We start from the raw sequence: 20,630 nt of genomic DNA, 5'->3' as shown, positions 1-20,630 counted from the left end.
GAACTCCCGACCTCAGGTGATACACCCACCTCGGCTTCCCAAAGTGCTGGGATTACAGGCATGAGCCACCATGCCCGACCAACAATGCTTATTCTTAAGAAAAGAATTGCCAATGAAGTAAATAGGAAAAATTCTTCTTGAGTAGTTGATGCCTTTTGAAATATTAAATTACTAAACCTCTACCTACCTCAGTTTCCAGAACTCTAAAATGGGGATAACAATACTATCTGCATTACAGAGCTGCTACGAGTTTTAACTTACAATAATGACCAGCACGGAATAAGTGCTAATACATGTTACCTATGGTTATTTTAACATAAACATAGCCTCATGGATTATTTTTTGCTCTCTGAAGCAGGAGACCCCAATCTTTTTGGCACCACGGACCGTTTTAGTGGAAGACAGTTTTTCCACGGACCGGGGTGGGGTAGGAGGGTGGTTTGGGGATGATTCAAGTGCATTGTATTTATTGTGCATTTTATTTCCATTATTCTTACATTGTAATATATAATGAAATAATTATACAAGTCACCATCATGTAGAATCAGTGGGAGCCCTGAGCTTGGTTTCCTGCATTAGACGGTACCACTGGGGGGTGATGGGAAACAGTGACAGATCATCAGTCGTTCCATTCTCATAAGGAGCGTGAAACCTAGATCCCTCCCATGTGCAGTTCACAATAGGGTTCATGCTCCTATGAGAGTTTAATGCCACCAGTACCGGTCTGGGGATTGGGGTCCTTGCTCTATAGCATGTTGCGGTAAATAAATCTGTGGTTTCCAGAGCAGCCTGCCCAATTGTAATTAACATCAATTGGCCCCACTGTGTGGAAAGTAGTGCTGCTTCTCCTGCCTTCCAGTTTTCCTGCAAAAGCCACTGGGATTGTAGATAACATCCTGTTTTCCAGTTGGCGAGACGCAGAGAGGCAGATGAGATTTCGGCTGAGCAGCAGTGGATCTGAGCCGACTTTGATTATGGCTCCACCTCCAACGCTTCCTGGGCAGATGAGTCATGCTTCCTGGAACTGTCTGTCAGAGGAAGTTTGCTTCTGGGACTTTTGCATTTTGCTTAGAGCTTAGAGATAAGCTATTACAATTCTAAGTTCAGCTGCTATTCAAAAACATGCATAAAAGCTGGGAAGAGTGTACCAAACATTTCAATTTATATCTTAATACCAGATATGAGTCTAGCTCCGTACTAAGCATGATACCTGGATTCAAAAAAAGTTTAGAATGAAATATATCTGTTAGTGAAGCCAGATGCTTTGTAGTGTCATTGAGTTTAGCATGAGGCATTTTAGAAGAAATTTTGGTTTTAAGATTGCCTGAGGAAAATGTGATTTTTTTAATTACAAAAAATCGAAAGGAGAAATGTTATTTCAGTGTGATCAAAATCCCTTTCCTTAAAAAGAAATGCTGATCTTTTCTGAGCATCTTTCACAATGAAGGATTTTCATATGATTGCATTAATTTGCAGCAGTTAATGAACCAAACATTCCAACCTTCAAAAGAGCCTCTGCTCTCAGATTCAAAAGAAACTCTGCGTGTTTCCTCTCTTCAAACGTGAAGAACAGAATTAGGATGAATAATAATTAAACCTAAAATAATTTCTAAACTACCCTGAAGCAGTAACAATTCCATTAGATCCTCAGAACTTGAATTGTCCTATGCACACTGCCTTTGCTCGTTGACCTCAGGTTGCTCTCCTCAGACTGGCCAAAGGCAGGGTGACCGAAAGGTCTCTTCCGCCATCAGACAGGATCACGGTATGAATAAGCATGCATTGAGCAAAATGCTAAATGTTAAACACTGGTAATCACAGTTGTGGATTTCAGTTAACTATATTGACTTTCTACTTTTTAAAGTGGGAAAGATTTCCAATTGCAACATTACAGAATTTTGTTTAAACACAACATCTTTACCCAGCAGTTCCTACATTGGCTCTTTGTTTGTTTGTTTGTTTGTTTGTTTATTATTTTCTCTTTCTTTCTTTATTTTTTTTGAGATGGAGTCTCACTCTGTTGCCCAGGCTTGAGTGCAGTGGCACGTTCTCAACTCACTGCAACCTCCGCCTCCCAGATTTGAGCCATTTTCCTCCCTCAGCCTCCTGAGTAGCTGAGATTACACGCGCCCACCACCACGCCTGGCTAATTTTTGTATTTTTAATAGAGACGGGGTTTCGCCATCATGGCCAGTCTGGTCTCGAGCTCCTGGCCTCACAAGATCCACCCACCTTGGCCTCCCAAAGTGCTGGGATTATAGGCGTGAACCACCATGCCTGGCAGGCTCTTTATTTAATAGACTCTCTTTTCCTGCTGTCACTGTCTACAGGGAGAACCCGGATGGCAGTCCTCCGGGTTCTTCCAGCTCAAAGGTCTATGATTTCACGTTGTTCTATGAACCAGGTTCTTTGTTCCTGAGACCGTCTGCAGCAGGTGGTGAGAATTTTAAGAGGCAGAATAATAATAATAATAATAATAATAAATGTTCAGTGTTTTACTGTAGCAGGACAATTGGTAGAGGGAAGGCTGAGGTTTATGGAATTAAATTTTCATGTATACACAGGAGAGTATGCTTGGCTTTCAAAGCATTTCACTTACCACTAGGGAGGGATTTAGAAGCCCTTGCTCCATCAGTGACTATTGAAATTTATGTTTACATGAAGCTGTCAGTCCCTGAACATCTGAAGACATTATTATTTTTACAAACTTTTAATTTTATGTGGGTACATAGGTGTATATGTTACGGGGTACATGCTATGTTTTGATATAGGCATGCAATGGGTAATAGTCACATCATGGGAATAAAGAAATAATTTTTTATAAATAATTAGTCTAATTAATAATAAACTAGTTATGATAAAAGGAAGCATTATAGGCAAAATATGATTTTAAATTAATGCTGGAGCAGATTACCTTACATGGTAACATTTCAGTGGATTAATTTTTACGTATAACCTTGAGATACATAAGAAAAGATTATGGAGATAGACAATATAATATTTTTAGTAGGCCCGGTGTTTATTTGAAATTCTGAAAGGGTTTGAAATTCTGAGATTGGAGAAGCATTACTAATGCATATCTCTATTGCCATGTCAATAGGTCCCCAAAGATATTGCTTTAAAAATAAATTTATCAGATCACAAAGGAATTCATAGTCATTATAGGAAATTGGGAAAATGTAGAAAAAAACTAGATTAAAAAATCCTAAATTATATCACTATTACTAATATTTGGTGGTATTGATTTCCTGTCATTGCTCCTTGTATATTTATTTTATTTTAATATTCAAAGGAGATTATTCTGTACACACTAACCCATAATAACATTTTTCACCTAACAATAGCTTGTGACTATTTCCCCATGTTATTTATTATGTCATTTTCAACATTGCACATCCCATCATCACAATATAGCCACCAATTCTTGTTGTGAAACACTTAGAATCTTTTCAAATCTTTACCATTATAAACAGTTCTGAGATAAGTATCTTTGTAGTTAAATGTTTTCCCATATCCATGATTAGACAATGATTTAAAAAATAAACAGACCCAAACTGTGGCATCTAACAGGAGTAGTATATAGAAAGCAGAAATAAAAATGCAAATTCACTAGTAAGAGCAGACAGCAACTAGCCACCATATAGAAAGGAAACACTGGTTTTTATATGAGACAGACCTGTAACTCAGAGTGACACCAAGTAACTCAAAATGTGGTCTTTCGATGGGGTTTTTGCTCTCATGCAAAGCCCAGCATTATGAGTAATGGTTACTTTCAGATGACATTTCATATTTCCTGCCCCACCCTCTCGGCACATGGCAAGGCAGCTTTTCCTGTGCCTATCTCAGGGAGCATGCTATAAGTGGCCATGCGCCTTATGGAGGGGACTTAGCCTCCTGAGGGCCATCTTGGAGTCAGCTGGGATTAACCATGCTCTGCTTATCAGCCTTCCTCTATATTTGCCTCATTTATCCACCATGATTTGATTTTGCATTTGCCCCCTTGGGCATGACTTGTCCCAATGGGAGCCTTGTATCTCCTCTGTGATTCTTATTATTTATTTATTTATTTATTTATTTATTTATTTATTTATTGAGACAGAGTCTTGCTCTGTTTCCCAGGCTGTAGTGCAGGGTGCGATCTTGGCACCGAGTGATGCAAGCTCCACCTCCTGGGGTTCAAGCGATTCTCCTGCCTCAGCCTTCCAAGTATCTGGGACTACAGGTGTACACCACCATACCCGGCTAATTTTTTGTATTTTTAGTAGAGACAGGGTTTCGCCATGTTGCCCAGGCTGGTCTTAAACTCCTGGCCTCAAGTGATCACCAGCTTTGGCCTCTCTAAGGGCTGGGATTACAGGCGTGAGCCACCACGCCTAGCCTCTGTGATTCTTGTTTTACAATTTCTACTGTTGTTGCAGAAACATTTCAAAGCCCTTCAAATTTAAAGTAACCTAAACTTGGATAAAGTTCCAAGTTTTTCCAGGAGATGTGAGTGTAAACTTCAGTATCAACATTTTTCATGATCGCCCTATTGAGGCCTCTCCATAGATCCTGCTGTGGTGGTTGTTTGGGGTGGGGAACGTCCGAGCAGATGCCCTGAGAATTCCCTAGGTCCCATCCTTCTGGAGCTCCAGTGATTCAGCAGTGGGAACTACAGGGCTGGGTAGGACCCAGAGGGGAGGGGAGGCTGCAACAGGAAGAAATGCTTCTCACTTTTAGCACGAGAGCCACTTTGCTTGCCAATGGACTCTATCCACCTCACCATGGCAGCCTTAACAGCCTCTGGTTTTCTAACTCCTTTGCTGCTGTCCCCTGCATGATCTGTCCTCCTGCAGTCCCCGCCACACACACAGCATACTTATCTCCAACCCACACATGATGATTCGCCTTGGTTTCTGCATGGCTGTCCGGGATGCCTCAGTCTCCACCATGCCCAAGTTGTCATAGCAACACACTGCAAGGAATGGCCTCCACCTCCTCACTGAATCCATCACTTCCCCATCTGCCCTGCCAGTGATGATTTCTGTGAACTATTTTACATGAGTCAGCTCCTGTTCTCTAATCCCCAACATCTTTCTTTTCTCATAGCTATTTTGGGGTGGTTTCTCTGGAAAAAATGTTGATTCCCTTTGCCTCTGACAAAGAACTGTTAGAGTAACATTTTGAGCACATTCCATATGCCAGGCCTCATAGCAAACCTATTACACGGTTTATCTCATTTGCTGTTGGCAACAATATTATGACATAAGTATCATTATGGTGCCAAATTTATAGATAAAGACATTTTAGGTTGAAGAAGTTCAATAATTTTCACAAAATTGTGTTCTCTAAATTTTAGAACTGGACTATGAACACAGAGCCTGGCTCTGGCCACATTGACATTAATCTAGTACATTCTACAATAAAATGACTTTCCTGCTTGTGATTGAAATATAGTATTCTATTAGTGACACTGACTTCAAAATGCCATTCTATAAAATCATTGAGTATAGTTCTCAAAAATTTAACGATCATCTTTTCATTGACTAGAATTTTTATTCTGTAGAAAGAATAGGGGATTCTCTACTACATCTAAAATTTCTCCTCACAGCAGATGAATTATTTCAATTACATATTAAGCTCTAAAGAATAGAGATTTTTTGGAATTTGCAAAGATTTATAATTGGAAATGGGCCAAGTTATTCTCCAGAAGTTTCTCCATGCTTTAACGATATCATCCTAAAGAAACTCTTGAGTTGCTTTTTCTACATGGACTATATTTAATTCTTAAAATTGATCTATAAAAAATAATTTTCTTCCAGAAAACCTTCCAGGAAATAAAAGAAACAATATTTACAAACAGTATGAATTAGATGTCAATCTAAAACAGAAAAGCTGAGTTTTAATTGTCACTCACTGAGATTCTAAAATGAGTTTGGGGCTGGGCATGGTGGCTCACACTTGTAATTCCAGCTCTTTGGGAAGCCGAGGTGTGCAGATTGCTTGAGCCCAGGATTTCGAGGCCAGCCTGGGCAACATGGCGAAACTCCATCTCTACAAAAAATAAAAAATAGCTGGGCGTGGTAGTGCATGCCTGTAGTTTCAGCCACCAGAAGGCTTAGGCAGGAGGATGGCTTGTGCCTGGGAGGGTGAGGCTACAGTGAACTTTATTGCACCACTGCACTCCAGCCTGTGCAACAGAGCAAGATCCTGTCTCAGACAAACAAACAGAAAAATAGTTAAGAAAAAAATCTCTACATCCCAAGCTCATATATATAATTAATTAAAATTTTAATTTATTACAGTTTTAAATTTGTAGCCATAAAACAATTTAGCAAGCAAGGCACTTAAAAGGCATATTTTTGTTCTTGGAGATCCTGCAATTCATAAAGTTGACTTCTACTGAGGGGACAGGTGGAGTGGAATGCGTGGGTCTCTGCTCACTTAGAACTTGACTTGCAGTGACTCCTAAGTACCCTCAATCTTACAAAAAAATTGGATCTCTATCAGTGATTGACCACACTTGGTGTCTTCAGTTTTATATCCTACCCTTTGTTATGGGTCCTTCCTATTTAGAAGTCCACGGATCATTTCCTATTGCAACTGGAGTCTGAATTCACTAATGGTATTGTAAACTACGTGCCAAATTATCAAACCCGCACAAAGGAAGTAGATAGAAACTGGTTAAGTGTGGCTCAGGCAAGAGATTTCCTTCCTCTCTAAGTGTGTCAAGAGGAGTTGAGATATTTTGGGGTAGGGTGGGGGTGGGGGGACCTAAGCCACGAAAATCCTAAATGAATAATCTCCTTAAGAGAATAACAAAAGATTTCACCGAGGAAGGTTTTGTAATACACACATCTCCACATCTGAAGATACATTTAATGGCCAATTTGAAAATGTAAGCATTATTTTAGTAATTTAGAAAAATACCCGTAAACATAGTACAGAAATTAGATCTGCATATTCAAGGTGAGAATCACAATCTTTCTTAGGTTTTACTAGTTTCCTTTCTGTAACTCAGAACTTCAAGTATTGCTCACTCTGAGTAGATCTTTAGGCTCTCCAAAAGCAGGGCCACTGCAGCGTGCTTGTCAGTAGTTGCAATGAGTCACAGCTGGAACGTCCTGTGGTTAACATTCTGCTCTGAAAACAGAATCAGAATCCGTGAGACGGGTTTCCATGGTAACCTGTATTTGTATACTTTGAAAAATGCCTGTTCCTTTTTGTGTGGTTGTGGGTGGTCAATTTGTGCGAGAATGAATTGTAGAGATGACATTACCCATCTGTGTGAATATAAACAAAAAACCTGATTTTATTAACTACAAACTTTAAAAAATGAGTTATGAGTTTTTTTTTTCCTCTTCGAGACATTGTTCTATGCATTTATTTATTACTTGATTGGGCATTATATTTAAGCATTTTCATAAATGTCTATTTGATGTTTATTTTAATGCATAATTTTCTCCCCTTCAAAGGCAAAAATAAAAGAATTGTCATTCATCAGTGTTGCCCCCCAAACCTACTGCCTAACCCCTCCACCCCCACCCAGTACTTTTACAATGTGTTATAAAAGACCACTGAACAGCTGAGATTCAGGGGTCTCCTTCAATGCATAATCCCATTCGGAAGGAAGGAAGGAAAAAAAAAATCCCTCTAAGTCATGTGAAAATGCCACATCTCTTAACCTTGCAGAGCTGAGAGGCAAAAATGCTATGTTGTTCATGACCTTGTGCAGAATTGAAATATGATTCGTCAACATGTTGCGACCTAGTATTCCGTAAGGCCCATCGAGCTTAAGGTGATTGTAGTTATGGAGAAATCTTATGTTTTGTTGGATAAGGGTTATGATGGCTTAGCTTGGCTGGGAGGCCTGACAAAAATGAAATAATTTATGCTGTGGTCACTAAATTACAATCCGAAGGTTAAGATTTTGGGGGTGGAAGACGGTAGAGCATTGGCTTGCTAATTACTCCACTACTTGGGAGCAGTATGTTTGTTTCTGTGCTAATTAGTTTAGAACTGGACTTCATGCCCTAGAATTAAGAAAAACTCTAAAGCTGAGATGAATCTCCTGCAGGGAAGCAGGGATTTAGAAGCACAGACTGCAAGATTGGCCTCTTGCCCTCCCGTTTCTCCGGCTGCATGAGAGGGTGGGACTGAGCACTAAGGTGAAAAGCTTCTGTTCTGTTTCGTTTCCCTCTTCTTTTTATGTTGCTTTATTCTTCTCTCATTCTCCCCTCTTCATTGTAGGGGAGCTTTCTGATAAATGTGTAGAATATTAGAAACTTGATAATAAATATACACATTCAAAGCAGCGTATGAAAAACAGAAAAAAAAAGGGAAGCTACAGCAATAAACCTGAAAAATAAAACTTATCTTTATTCATTTGCTTAAAATGCTTAGGTTTAGTACTTCGGGGTGTATCACATAATGGACTTCTGAGCTTGTCTTTTTAAAAATCTCTGCCGACTTCCCTGAAACCTCACAAGCACGTATGATGAGCAGCCGATTTGAGAACTCAACGAGACAGGTCAAGGTTTAAAAATCTGCAATTTATCCTGACCTTGAACAAGGCCCTTGCCTGGTTCTCCCTTCTACTGAGTGGCACAAAGGATCCAAATCCTTTACGGTCTAAGAGGAGCCTGTTGAAATTGAGGATTGTATGGTATTACTACCTATCTAACTATACAGAGTGCAAGTAATCGTGCAGATTGGGTCCTAGTAAAATAGATACAGCTGGTGGGGGAATCACTGGGTTCATTCATTGGAGATGCATGGGGAAGCTACCTTTATCAAAGGCCTGCTCTGGGCAGTGAGGGGAAGGCCAGAGGTGGTCTGTGCTTTAAGGCAACTCACAATCCGTAGGGGAGGTAAGACACACAAGCCCATAACAAGAATGCCTGGGGATGTGACCATTTCCACAAAAGAAGCACAGATGAAAAGCTAAGGACTTTCAAAGGCAGACTAATTTATGCCTGACTGCAGGGATTAGGGGCGGCTCCATGGAGGTGCTTTGTAACATTTGGTGGTAAAGTTCTCCACACTCAAATCAATATGTTTCAAACAATATTTCATGTCATAACATTTTGTTCAATGAAAATAATTTGTCAGTCTGGAATTTATTGAATCCAGATTATACATTTATGCACGGATATGTGCAAACACACAGACATTCACATATACTCTTAAGTAGATGTACTCTCCAAGGGAATCCTCAAGGAAATCCACGAGTCCATTGCCAGGTATTTTCTGTTTCACTGACACGGGCAGCTTATCCCAAGGGTAACTGGAACAAAGTGTTTAAAGGGAACATGAAGGCGATTGGGTGAAAATGTAATGGCCTGAGTCCCGACGAAGCCAGTCTTGTTGGATTGCCATTACCTTTCTCAAATGAAGAGATATAGTAGAGAGGCTTTCAATTTTTATTTTTCAGTTTGGAGATATACAGCTGATAAAATCATTAAATGAGGTAGGTTAAGGGGACACAACCTTGCACCCTCCATTTCTCCTTGAGGATGTATAAATACCTCAATGGAAAATTGGGCAAAGACATCAGTAAACAATTTCCAAGAGAAGAAATCTAAATGCCCCTAAACATGAAAAAAAAAAAAAAAATCCTTCAATGTCAAAGTAATCAAAATAACAAAAATTAGGACAATTACCAAAGAGCAATTTTTCACTACCAGTACTAGTTTGAAATGTGATCGTCGTCATAATTGACAAAGCTCTGCTGAAAGAAACACCTCTGTTAACTGCTTGTGGGAGGATAAGTTGGTATAAACTTTCTGGTAAGAAATTTAATAATATTTTATAAAGAGCCATATGATTATACTGTTTGTTATTCCCTTTCTAGGAATCGTTTAAAAGAAACATTTAAAGTATCAAACAGCTATTTATATCAGCAAAAGATTGGAAATATCTTATATGAAACAACAATAGAATTATAATATAAATACATTATATTTGTGGCATTTTATGCCGAGGTTTACACAATTTAGTGATATGTTCAATGAAAAACAAGAAACACAATTAAATACGTAGCTCAAATGTATAAACACATATATACACCTGCACAAATAGGTATATTACACGTATATACAAATGAAAAAAGTATCAAGAGAAATTTTTGAATTTAATGAAATATTAACAGTGTTTGTCTTTAGTCGAATCAATGTTTGTATTTTCCTTTTTCATACATTTCTAAAATGTTTGATTATTTTACAGGTAGCATTTATTTTAAAAATTATATCTTGAGGGGATGGCTACCCCATTTTCTATGACATGATTATTACACATTGTATTACTGTGTCAAAGTATCTCATGTACCCTATAAATATATACACCTACTATGTACCCATAAACATTTTTAAAAATTTTAAAATTATATCTTTTTTTTTTTTTTTTTTTTTTTTTTTTTTGAGACGGAGTCTCGCTCTGTCGCCCAGGCTGGAGTGCAACTGCAAGCTCCGCCTCCCGGGTTCATGCCATTCTCCTGCCTCAGCCTCCTGAGTAGCTGGGACTACAGGCGCCCGCCACCGCCCCCGGCTAATTTTTTGTATTTTTAGTAGAGACGGGGTTTCACCGTGGTCTCGATCTCCTGACCTTGTGATCCGCCCGCCTCGGCCTCCCAAAGTGCTGGGATTACAGGCGTGAGCCACCGCGCCCGGCCTTAAAATTATATCTTATAATTATAATAGCTGCTATTCATTGAGCCCCGCTATGTGTTGTTAATATGTGAATGCCTACTATTTCCCTATTCTGAGCCTGACTTATACTTTGGACTTGATATGTTGACATAAAACCAAAAGTTACTAGTTGGGTTTCCAAATTTATTGGGCTTAGGAAGCAGACCCATCTCTAAAACCCTCTCTATGCAATTTTCAATTTTTAATTCTTATGTTGAGTTCTGTGTACTTGACCCACCTCAGCAGATTTATCTCAGGAACAGCTTTTGCTACTTGGGTAGACTTGGCTTTTTCCATCCAACAAACCATGTGTTTTTACATGGGGAAGTTTCTCTTCTATTTCAGCTCTATGATGGACCACGGTGGATGGGACGCTACTGTGGAGTAGACCTGCCCCCTCCAGGGAGTACTACAAGCTCCAAGCTTCAAGTACTGCTCCTTACAGATGGGGTTGGCCGCCATGAGAAAGGATTTCAGATGCAGTGGTTTGTTTATGGTAAGCCGGGTGCTGATCTCAGTTGTATTTGCAGTTGCTATTTGACCAATAATTTTTTCTTTTTCAGTTCCAAACTTAGAAACAATACCATGAACAAATAATGGAACCCAGGTAGTAATCTCATGCAAGAGTTTAAGAAATATACTTAGACACTGATGGAACTTGGAGAGTTAAGTCTGTTAGGATTAAGAGAGGAAGTGATATCAAAGTGGAAAGAATTTGGTTAATTGTATTAATTGTAGGTGTAGTAATGAATTGCCTTAGATAAAGAAAGAAGCAGAATGAAGTTTCTAGGGATAAAGAGTTGAACCTGGGTATAGCAAGTTAACTGCAAGGTGGGGTGGGAGTATCTCAGGTGCAATGGAATAGAAGGAGATTTAAGGCTCACCTTGACGTTAAGCAGAGAAGGGATAGGGATAGATGAGAAAGAATGAAAGTCAGTCAGACAGGGATGGGGAAAAGGAAGCGGCAGGGTTGGCCTGAGAGGAGGAGGATTTGAGCTGAGATGCACAAAGCCAGGGGCATGTGTTGTACTTGTCAAACAGGAAGGGGCATATCTGGATCCCACCTACAAATTGGTGGTTCAGGAAGCAGGTAGGGATCATCATTCCTCTGAAGATGGAAGGTCTCCTTTAACAAGAGGTCTGAAATTACTACAAATCTCAGGTGGGCCAATCTGCAAGTGGAGAGCCCCAGAGCAGTGGTTCCCAAAATGTGGTCCCTAGAGAGAGCATCAGTATTACCTGGAACTTGTTAAAAATTCAAATTCTTGGGCCCCATCCCAGGCCTACAGAATCACAAAACTCTGAAGTGGGTCCTAATAATCTGTGTCTTAACTGGTCTCCCTGGTGATTAAAGTTTGGAAACTACTGACAGGTGAAGCCAGCTGAACTTCTGGGTGGGGTGGAGACTTGGAGAACTTTTCTGTCTAGCTAAAAGTTTGTAAATGCACCAATCAGCTCTCTGTGTCTAGCTAAAGGTTTGTAAATGCACCAATCAACACTCTGTAAAAACACACCAATCAGTGCTCTGTGTCTAGCTAAATGTTTGTAAATGCACCAATCAGCACTCTATAAAAACAGACCAATTAGTGCTCTATAAAATGGACCAATCAGTGCTCTGTAAAATGGACCAATCGGTGCTCTGTAAAATGGACCAATCAGCAGGACATGGGTGGGGCCTAATAAGGGAATAAAAGCTGGTCACCCGAGCCAGCAGGGGCAACCCGCTCGAGTCCCCTTCTACACTGTGGAAGCTTTGTTCTTTTGCTCTTCACAATAAATCTTGCTGCTGCTCACTCTTTGGGTCCGCACTACCTTTATGAGCTGTGACACTCACTGCGAAGGTCTGTGACTTCACTCCTGAAGTCAGTGAGACCACAAACCCACCAGAAGGAAGAAACTGCGGACACATCTGAACATCCAAACAAACTAACTCTGGACACACCATCTTTAAGAACTGTAACACTCACCGTGAGGGTCCGTGACTTCATTCTTGAAGTCAGCGAGACCAAGAACCCACTGGAAGGAATAAATTCTGGACACATTTTGGCGACCCAGATGGGACAATCACCAAGCGGTGAGTACCATCGGACCCCTTTCGCTTGCTAGTCTGTCCTGTTTTTCCTTAGAATTTGGGGGCTAAATACCAGGCACCTGTCAGTCAGTTAAAAGCAACTAGCACAGCCGCTGGACTAAAGACATGGGTGTCAGACTTTCTGGGAAAGGGCTGTAAACAACCCCTAACTCTGCAGAGTTGGGAGCTTTGGTTGGCCTGGAACCAGCTTCCGCTTTTTCTGTACTTCTGGGCTGAGCTGAGGGTTGACAGAGAAGAAAGCCATTCAGCTCCAGGGTCCCAACAAGTTGGTTGACCCTGTGGCCATGAGTGGAACTCGCAAAGTCATGTCGCCCAAGCAAGACTTGTCCATCTATCCTATCTATCCTGACCCTTGCCTCCTGGGTCCTAATGCCTGTCAGACAAACTTCCTCTCGTTGCTCTTCTCCAAGGCTAGTCCCGCTTCTAGAAACCACTCCCTGTCTCTGGTGCTTTTCTAGTTTCTCCTGTAAGAATGGTTTCTAGTATCAACTCCAGGACTCTGTTCCCTTCTTTAGGCACCCAGGCTTACCAATCAGAAAGACATAATTTTTGACCAAAGCCCCATTGTAGTGGGGACTATCTGGAATTTGAGGATCCCTCCTCAGACAAGCAGGCCTAACAAAAGCTATTGCTGAAGCTAGGATATGGGGAGCCTCAGAAATTGTATCTTTCCTATTCATATAAGTGAGGACAAAAGGCATCACTCTTCCAACTCTGGAGCTCCCTTCCCTCCCTCAGGGTATGGCCCTCCACTTCATTTTTAGGGCATAACATCTTTATAGGACACGGGTAAGGTCCCAGTACTAACAGGAGAATGTTAGGACTCTGACAGGTTTTCGAGAATGTGTCAGTAAGGGCCACTAAACCTGATTTTTCTCAGTCCTCCTTCTGGTCTAGGAGGACAGGCAAGGGTGCAGGTTTTTGAGAATGCATCAGTGAGGGCCACTAAATCCGACCTTCCTCAGTCCTCCTTGTGGTCTAGGAGGAAAACTAGTGTTTCTGCTGCTGTGTCAGTGAGTGCAACTATTCTAATCAGCAGGGTCCAGGGACCATTGCAGGTTCTTGGGCAGGGAGAAAAACCAAACCAAAACCGCGGGTGGTTTTGTCTTTCAGATGGGAAACAGTCAGGCATCAACAGGCTCACCCTTGAAATGCATCCTAAGCCATTGGGACCAATTTGACCTGCAAACCCTGAAAAAGAGGCAGCTCATTTTTTTTCTGCACTATGGCCTGGCCCCAGTATTCCCCCTCTGATGGGGAAAAATGGCCACCTGAAGGAAGTATACATTACAATACTATCCTGCAGCTTGACCTTTTCTGTAAGAGGGAAGGCAAACGAAGTGAAATACCTAAAGTCCAAGCTTTCTTTTCATTGAAGGAGAATACAAAATTATGTATTATGTATTTATGCAGAACTTGCAATTTACATTCCACAGGAGGACCTTTCAGTGTACTCCCATATCCTAGCCTCCCTATTGCTCCCCTTGCTATTAATGATAAGCCTCCTCTAATCTCCCCTGCCCAGAAGGAAATAAGCAAAGACATCTCCAAGGGACCACAAAATCCCCCAGGCTATCAGTTATGTCCCCTTCAAGCTGTAGGGGGAGGGGAATTTGGCCCAACCCGGGTACATGTCCCCTTCTCCCTCTCTGATTTAAAGCAGATCAAGGCACACCTGGGGAAGTTTTCAGATGATCCTGATAGGTACATAGATGTCCTAGAGGGTCTAGGGCAAACCTTTGATCTCACTTGGAGAGACATCATGCTATTGTCAGATCAAACCCTGGCCTTTAATGAAAAGAATGCGGCTTTAGCTGCAGCCTGAGAGTTTGGAGATACCTGGTGTCTTAGTCAAGTAAATGATAGAATGACAGCCAAAGAAAGGGACAAATTCCCTAGTGGTCAACAAGCCATCCCCAGTATGGATCACCACTGGGACCTCGACTCAGATCATGGGGACTGGAGTCGTCAACATCTGCTAACCTGTGTTGTAGAAGGACTAAAGAGAATTAGGAAAAAATCCATGAATTATTCAATGATGTCCACCATAAGTCAGGGAAAGGAAGAAAATCCTTCTGCCTTCCTCAAGCAACTACGGGAGGCCTTAAGAAAATATACTTCCCTGTCACCCGACTCACTCAAGGGTCAACTGATCCTAAAAGATAAGTTTATTACCCAATCAGCTGCAGATATCAGGAGAAAGCTGCAAAAATGAGCCCTCGGCCCTGAACAAAATCTGGAGGCATTGTTAAACCTGGTAACCTCGGTGTTCTATAATAGGGACCAAGAGGAACAGGCCCAAAAGGAAAAGTGAGATCAGAGAAAGGCCGCAGCCTTAGTCATGGCCCTCAGACAAACCTTGGTGATTCAGAAAGGACAAAAATGGAGCAGACCAATCACCTGGGAGGGCTTGTTATCAAGGTGGTTTACAAGGACACTTTAAAAAAGATTGTCCAACAAGAAACAAGCTGCCCCCTTGTCCATGTCCATGATGCCAAGGTAATCACTGGAAGGTGCACTGCTCCAGAGTGCAATGGTTCTCTGGGCCAGAAGCCCCCAACCAGATGATCAAACAACAGGACTGAGGGTGCTCGGGGCAAGCACCTGCTCATGTCATCACCCTCACTGAGCCCTGAGTGCATTTAACCATTGAGGGCCAGGAAATTGACTTCCTCCTGGACACTGGCATGGCCTTCTCAGTGTTAATTTCCTGTCCTGGACGACTGTCCTCAAGGTCCGTTACCATCCAAGGAATCCTGGGACAGGCTGTAACCAGATATTTCTCCTACCTCCTCAGTTGTAATTGGGAGACTTTGCTCTTTTCACATGCCTTTCTTGTTATGCCTGAAAGTCCCACACCCTTATTAGGGAAGGATATATTAGCCAAAACTGGAGCTATTATCTACATGAATATGGGGAATAAGTTACCCATTGGTTGTCCCCTACTTGAGGAGGGAATCAACCCTGAAGTCTGGGCATTGGAGGGACAATTTGGAAGAGCAAAAAATGCCCACCCAGTCCAAAATCAGGCTAAGAGACCCACCACTTTTCCTTATCAAAGGCAATATCCCTTAAGGCCTGAAGCTCAAAAAGGATTATAGGATATTGTTAAACATTTAAAAGCTCAAGGCTTAGTAAGGAAATGCAGCAGTCCCTGCAACACCCCAATTCTAGGAGTACAAAACCAAACGGTCAGTGGAGACTAGTGCAAGATCTTAGACTCATCAATGAGGCAGTAATTCCTCTATATCCAGTTGTATCCAACCCCTATACCCTGCTCTCTCAAATACCAGAGGAAGCAGAATGGTTCACAGTTCTGGACCTCAAGGATGCCTTCTTCTGTATTCCCCTGCACTCTGACTCCCAGTTTCTCTTTGCCTTTGAGGATCCCACAGACTACATGTCCCAACTTACATGGATGGTCTTGCCTCAAGGGTTTAGGGATAGCCCTCATCTGTTTGGTCAGGCACTGGCCCAAGATCTAGGCCACTTCTCAAGTCCAGGCACTCTGGTCCTTCAGAATGTGGATGATTTACTTTTGGCTACCAGTTCAGAAGCCTCGTGCCAGCAGGCTACTCTAGGTTTCTTGAACTTTCTAGCTAATCAAGGGTACAAGGTGTCTAGGTCAAAGGCCCAGCTTTGCCTACAGCAGGTCAAATGTCCAGGCCTAATCTTAGCCAGAGGGACCAAGGCCTTCAGCAAGGAACGAATACAGCCTATACTGGCTTATCCTTGCCCTAAGACATTAAAACAGTTGTGGGGGTTCCTTGGAATCCCTGGCTTTTGCTGACTGTGGATCCCCAGGTACAGCAAGATAGCCAGGCCCCTCTATACTCTAACCAGAGGGCAAATACTCATTCTAGTAGAGTGGGAACCAGGGGCAGAAACAGCCTTCAAAACCTTAAAGCAGGCCCTAGTACAAGCTCCAGCTTTAAGCCTTTACACAGGACAAAACTTTTCTTTATATGTCACAGAGAGAGCAGGGATAGCTCTTGGGGTTCTTACTCAGACTCGTGGGACAACCCCACAACCAGTGGCATACCTAAGTGAGGAAACTGATGTAGTAGCAAAAGGTTGGTCCCAGTGTTTACAGGTAGTTGTGGCGGTGACCGTCTTAGTGTCAGAGGCTATCAGAATAATACAAGGAAAGGATCTCACTGTCTGGACTACTCATGATGTAAATGGCAAAGTTGGTGCCAAAGGAAGTTTATGGCTATCAGACAACTGCCTACTTAGATACCAGGCGCTACTCCTTGAGGGACCGATGCTTCAGATATGTACATCCATGGCCCTCAACCCTGCCACTTTTCTCCCAGAGGATGGGGAACCAATTGAGCATGACTGCCACCAAATTATAGTCCAGACTTATGCTGCCCAAGATGATGTCTTAGAAGTCCCCTTAGCTAATCCTGACCTTAACCTATATACTGATGAAAGTTCATTTGTGGAAAATGGGATACGAAGGGCAGGTTATGCCATAGTTAGTGATGTAACCATGCTTGAAAGTAAGCCTCTTCCCCCAGGGACCAGCGGCCAGTTAGCAGAACTAGTGGCACTTACTCAAGCCTTAGAACTGGGAAAGAGAAAAAGAATAAATATGTATACAGATAGCAATTATGCTTATCTAATCCTACATGCCCATGCTGCCATATGGAAAGAAAGGGAGTTCCTAACCCCTGGGGGAACCCCCGTTAAATACAACAAGGAAATCATGGAGTTATTGCACTCAGTGCAAAAACCCAAGGAGGTGGCAGTCTTACACTGCCAAAGCCATCAAAAAGGGGAAGGAGAGGGGAGAACAGCAGTATAAGTGGCTGGCAGAGGCAGGGAAAGACCAGCAGAAAGGAAAAAGAAAGAGACAGAGGAAGAGACAGACAAAGAGGGAGTCAGAGAGAAAGCCAGAGAAAGAAAGAGAAGGAGATAGAGAGGAAGAGACAGAAAGTCAAAGAGAGAGAGAGAGGAAGAGAAAGATAGGAAGTCAAAAGAAGGAGACAGAGAGGAAGAGACAAAGAAAGTCAGAGAGAGACAGAGAGAGGAAGAGACAGACAGAAAGTCAAAGAGAGGAGGAAAGAGAGGAAGACACAAAGGAGTCAAAGAGAGAAAGAGATAGAAGTAGTAAAGAAAAAAACAGTGTACCATATTCCTTTAAAAGTCAGGATACATTTAAAACCTGTAATTGATAATTGAAGGTCTTCTCTGTAACACTATAACACTCCAATACTATCTTGTTGTCAGTGTAAACAAGGGCAGAGCCAAAACACTGAGGCCACTGACAACTGGTAGCCTTCCTATCAAAAATCCTTAACCCAGCAGGTTTCCTAACAGGGGATCTAAATCTTAATTACCATACAAAAGTCCAACCAGACATAGGAGGAACTCCCTTCAGCACAGGAGGATAGATGGTTCCTCCCAGGTGTTTAAGGAAAAAGACACAGTGGGTGTTCAGGAAACTCTTATAGAAGCAGAGTTAGGAAAATTGCCTAATAATTGGTCTGCTCAAACATGGGAGTTGTTTGCACTCAGCCAAATCTTAAAGTACTTACAGAATCAGGAAGGAGTCATCTATACCAATTCTAAGTTAATACCGATGGAATGAGGTTTTATTAATAGCAAAGAAAAATTAAAATCCCAAGCTTACAAAGGTTTTCTACTAAAGTTTGCTAAAAGTTAACAGTGTAACAAGCATTATCCTACTACCACACACTCTCAAAGGATTTCTCAGACAGTTTGCAAGAAATAACAAAATCTGTCCAATAAGGATAGTAACTACAATCCCAAATAGACTGTGGCAGCAGTGACTCTCCAAAACTGCCGAGGCCTAGACCATCCTCACTGCCGAGAAAGGAGGACTTTGCACCTTCTTAGGGAAAGAGTGTTGTTTTTACACTAACCAGTCCGGGATAGTACGAGATGCCACCCAACGTTTACAGGAAAAGGCTTCTGATATCAGACAATGCCTTTCAAACTCTTATATCAACCTCTGGAGTTGGGTAACATGGCTTCTCCCTTTTCTAGTTCCTGTGGCCGCTATCTTGCTATTACTTGCCTTCAGGCTCTGTATTTTTAACCTCCTTGTCAAATTTGTTTCCTCTAGAATCAAGGCCATCAAGCTACAGATAGTCTTACAAATGGAACCCCAAATGAGCTCAACTAACAACTTCTACCAAGGACCCCTGGACCGACCCACTGGCCCTTTCACTGGTATAAAGAGTTCCCCTCTGGAGGACACTACAACTGCAGGGCCCCTTCCTTGTAGGAGCCTTCCTACAGGCTCCCTATCCAGCAGGAAGTAGCTAGAGCAGTCATTGCCCAATTCCCAGCGGCAGTTGGGGTGTCCTGTTTAGAGGGGGGATTGAGAGGTGAAGTCGACTGAGCTTCTGGGTCGGATGGGGACTTGGAGAACTTTTCTGTCTAGCTAAAGGTTTGTAAATGCACCAATCAGCACTCTGTGTCTAGCTAAAGGTTTGTAAATACACCAATCAGCACTCTGTAAAAACACACCAATCAGCACTCTGTGTCTTAACTAAAGGTTTGTAAACGCACCAATCAGCACTCTGTAAAATGAACCAATCAGCACTCTGTAAAATGGACCACTCAGTAGGACATGGGTGGGGCCAAATAAGGGAATAAAAGCTGGCCACCCGAGCCAGCAGTGGCAACCCGCTTAAGTCCCCTTCCACTCTGTGGAAGCTTTTTGCTTTTGCTCTTCACAATAAATCTTGCTGCTGCTCACTCTTTGGGTCCACACTACCTTTATGAGCTGTAACAGTCACTGTGAAGGTCTGTGGCTTCACTCCTGAAGTCAGCGAGACCACGAACCCACCAGGAGGAACAAACAACTCCGCACCATCTTTAAGAGCTGTAACACTCACTGTGAAGGTCTGTGACTTCACTCCTAAAGTCAGCAAGACCATGAACCCACTGGAAGGAAGAAACTGTGGACACATCTGAACATCTGAACAAACTCCGGATGCACCAGCTTTAAGAACTGTGACACTCACCGCAAGGGTCCGTGGCTTCATTCTTGAAGTCAGCAAGACCAAGAACCCACCAGAAGGAATAAATTCCGGACACACTACTGTCTTACAGTGATCTATCCCTGGAATGTGTAGTCCTTGTGGGTCTCATAGCAGTAGTTCTCAACCACGATGCTAGAGCTCATTGGTGTATTTCAATCAACTGGAAAGAAAAGTGGAGTTGCAAGATTATACCAGGAATCAAGCATAGACATCTAAGCTGTGCCCCTACTGTCAAAATCAGGGCTGAGCTCTAGCTGAGCACACATGAATGTGTGCAGTGGTTGACTCTTAAGGTTGTTCACATTCTGGTGTACTCATTATGTGAATGTCAGAGCTACATATAACTGAATAGCCCTATTATACACTTAGTTGAGCTGGGTGTTCTGAGATTATAAACTGGGCTCTGAATGCATTTCTGTTAAAATATGTGTGGGGCTTTCAGTATTTAAAAATAGTCAGTGGTCATCCACAGAGCTACTTGCAGCTTGAAACGTACATTATGATTTCCCAAAGTAAATGAGTTGTGATAATTAATCTTATAGAAGTCCTGGACCTTCCTCTTCATCAGGTGAGTAGATATTTATTTATTTATTTATTGAGATAGGATCTCACTCTGTCATCCAAACTGGAGTGCAGTGGTCTGATCATAGCTCACTGGAGACTTGAGCTCTGAGGCTTAAGTGATTCTCTCACCTCAGCCTCTTGAGTAGCTGGGACTACAGGTGTGTACCACCGCACCTGGCATTTTTTTAAATTTTTAGTAGAGTTGAGGTCTTGCTATGTTGCCCAGGCTGATCTTGAATTTCTGAGCTCAAGCAATCCTCCTGCCTTGGCCTCCCAAAGTGCTGGGATTAC

At 42.1% G+C, this 20,630-nt stretch overlaps 1 protein-coding gene across 1 annotated transcript in view; it reads left to right on the top strand.

The window, feature by feature from the left end:
* Positions 1-20,630, top strand: part of CUBN (cubilin) — a 315,954-nt gene that overhangs the window by 105,212 nt on the left and 190,112 nt on the right. Inside the window, exon 28 of the mRNA XM_050805391.1 lies at positions 11,010-11,160. Within this exon, the coding sequence (XP_050661348.1) occupies positions 11,010-11,160 (151 nt within the window). The remainder of the gene's footprint in view (positions 1-11,009; positions 11,161-20,630) is intronic.

Source organism: Macaca thibetana, chromosome 9, assembly GCF_024542745.1.
Source record: "Macaca thibetana thibetana isolate TM-01 chromosome 9, ASM2454274v1, whole genome shotgun sequence".
In the NCBI taxonomy this organism is placed as follows: Eukaryota; Metazoa; Chordata; class Mammalia; order Primates; family Cercopithecidae; genus Macaca; species Macaca thibetana.
Note: the sequence above shows the minus strand (reverse complement) of the source record. Positions and strands in the feature narration are given on the sequence as shown.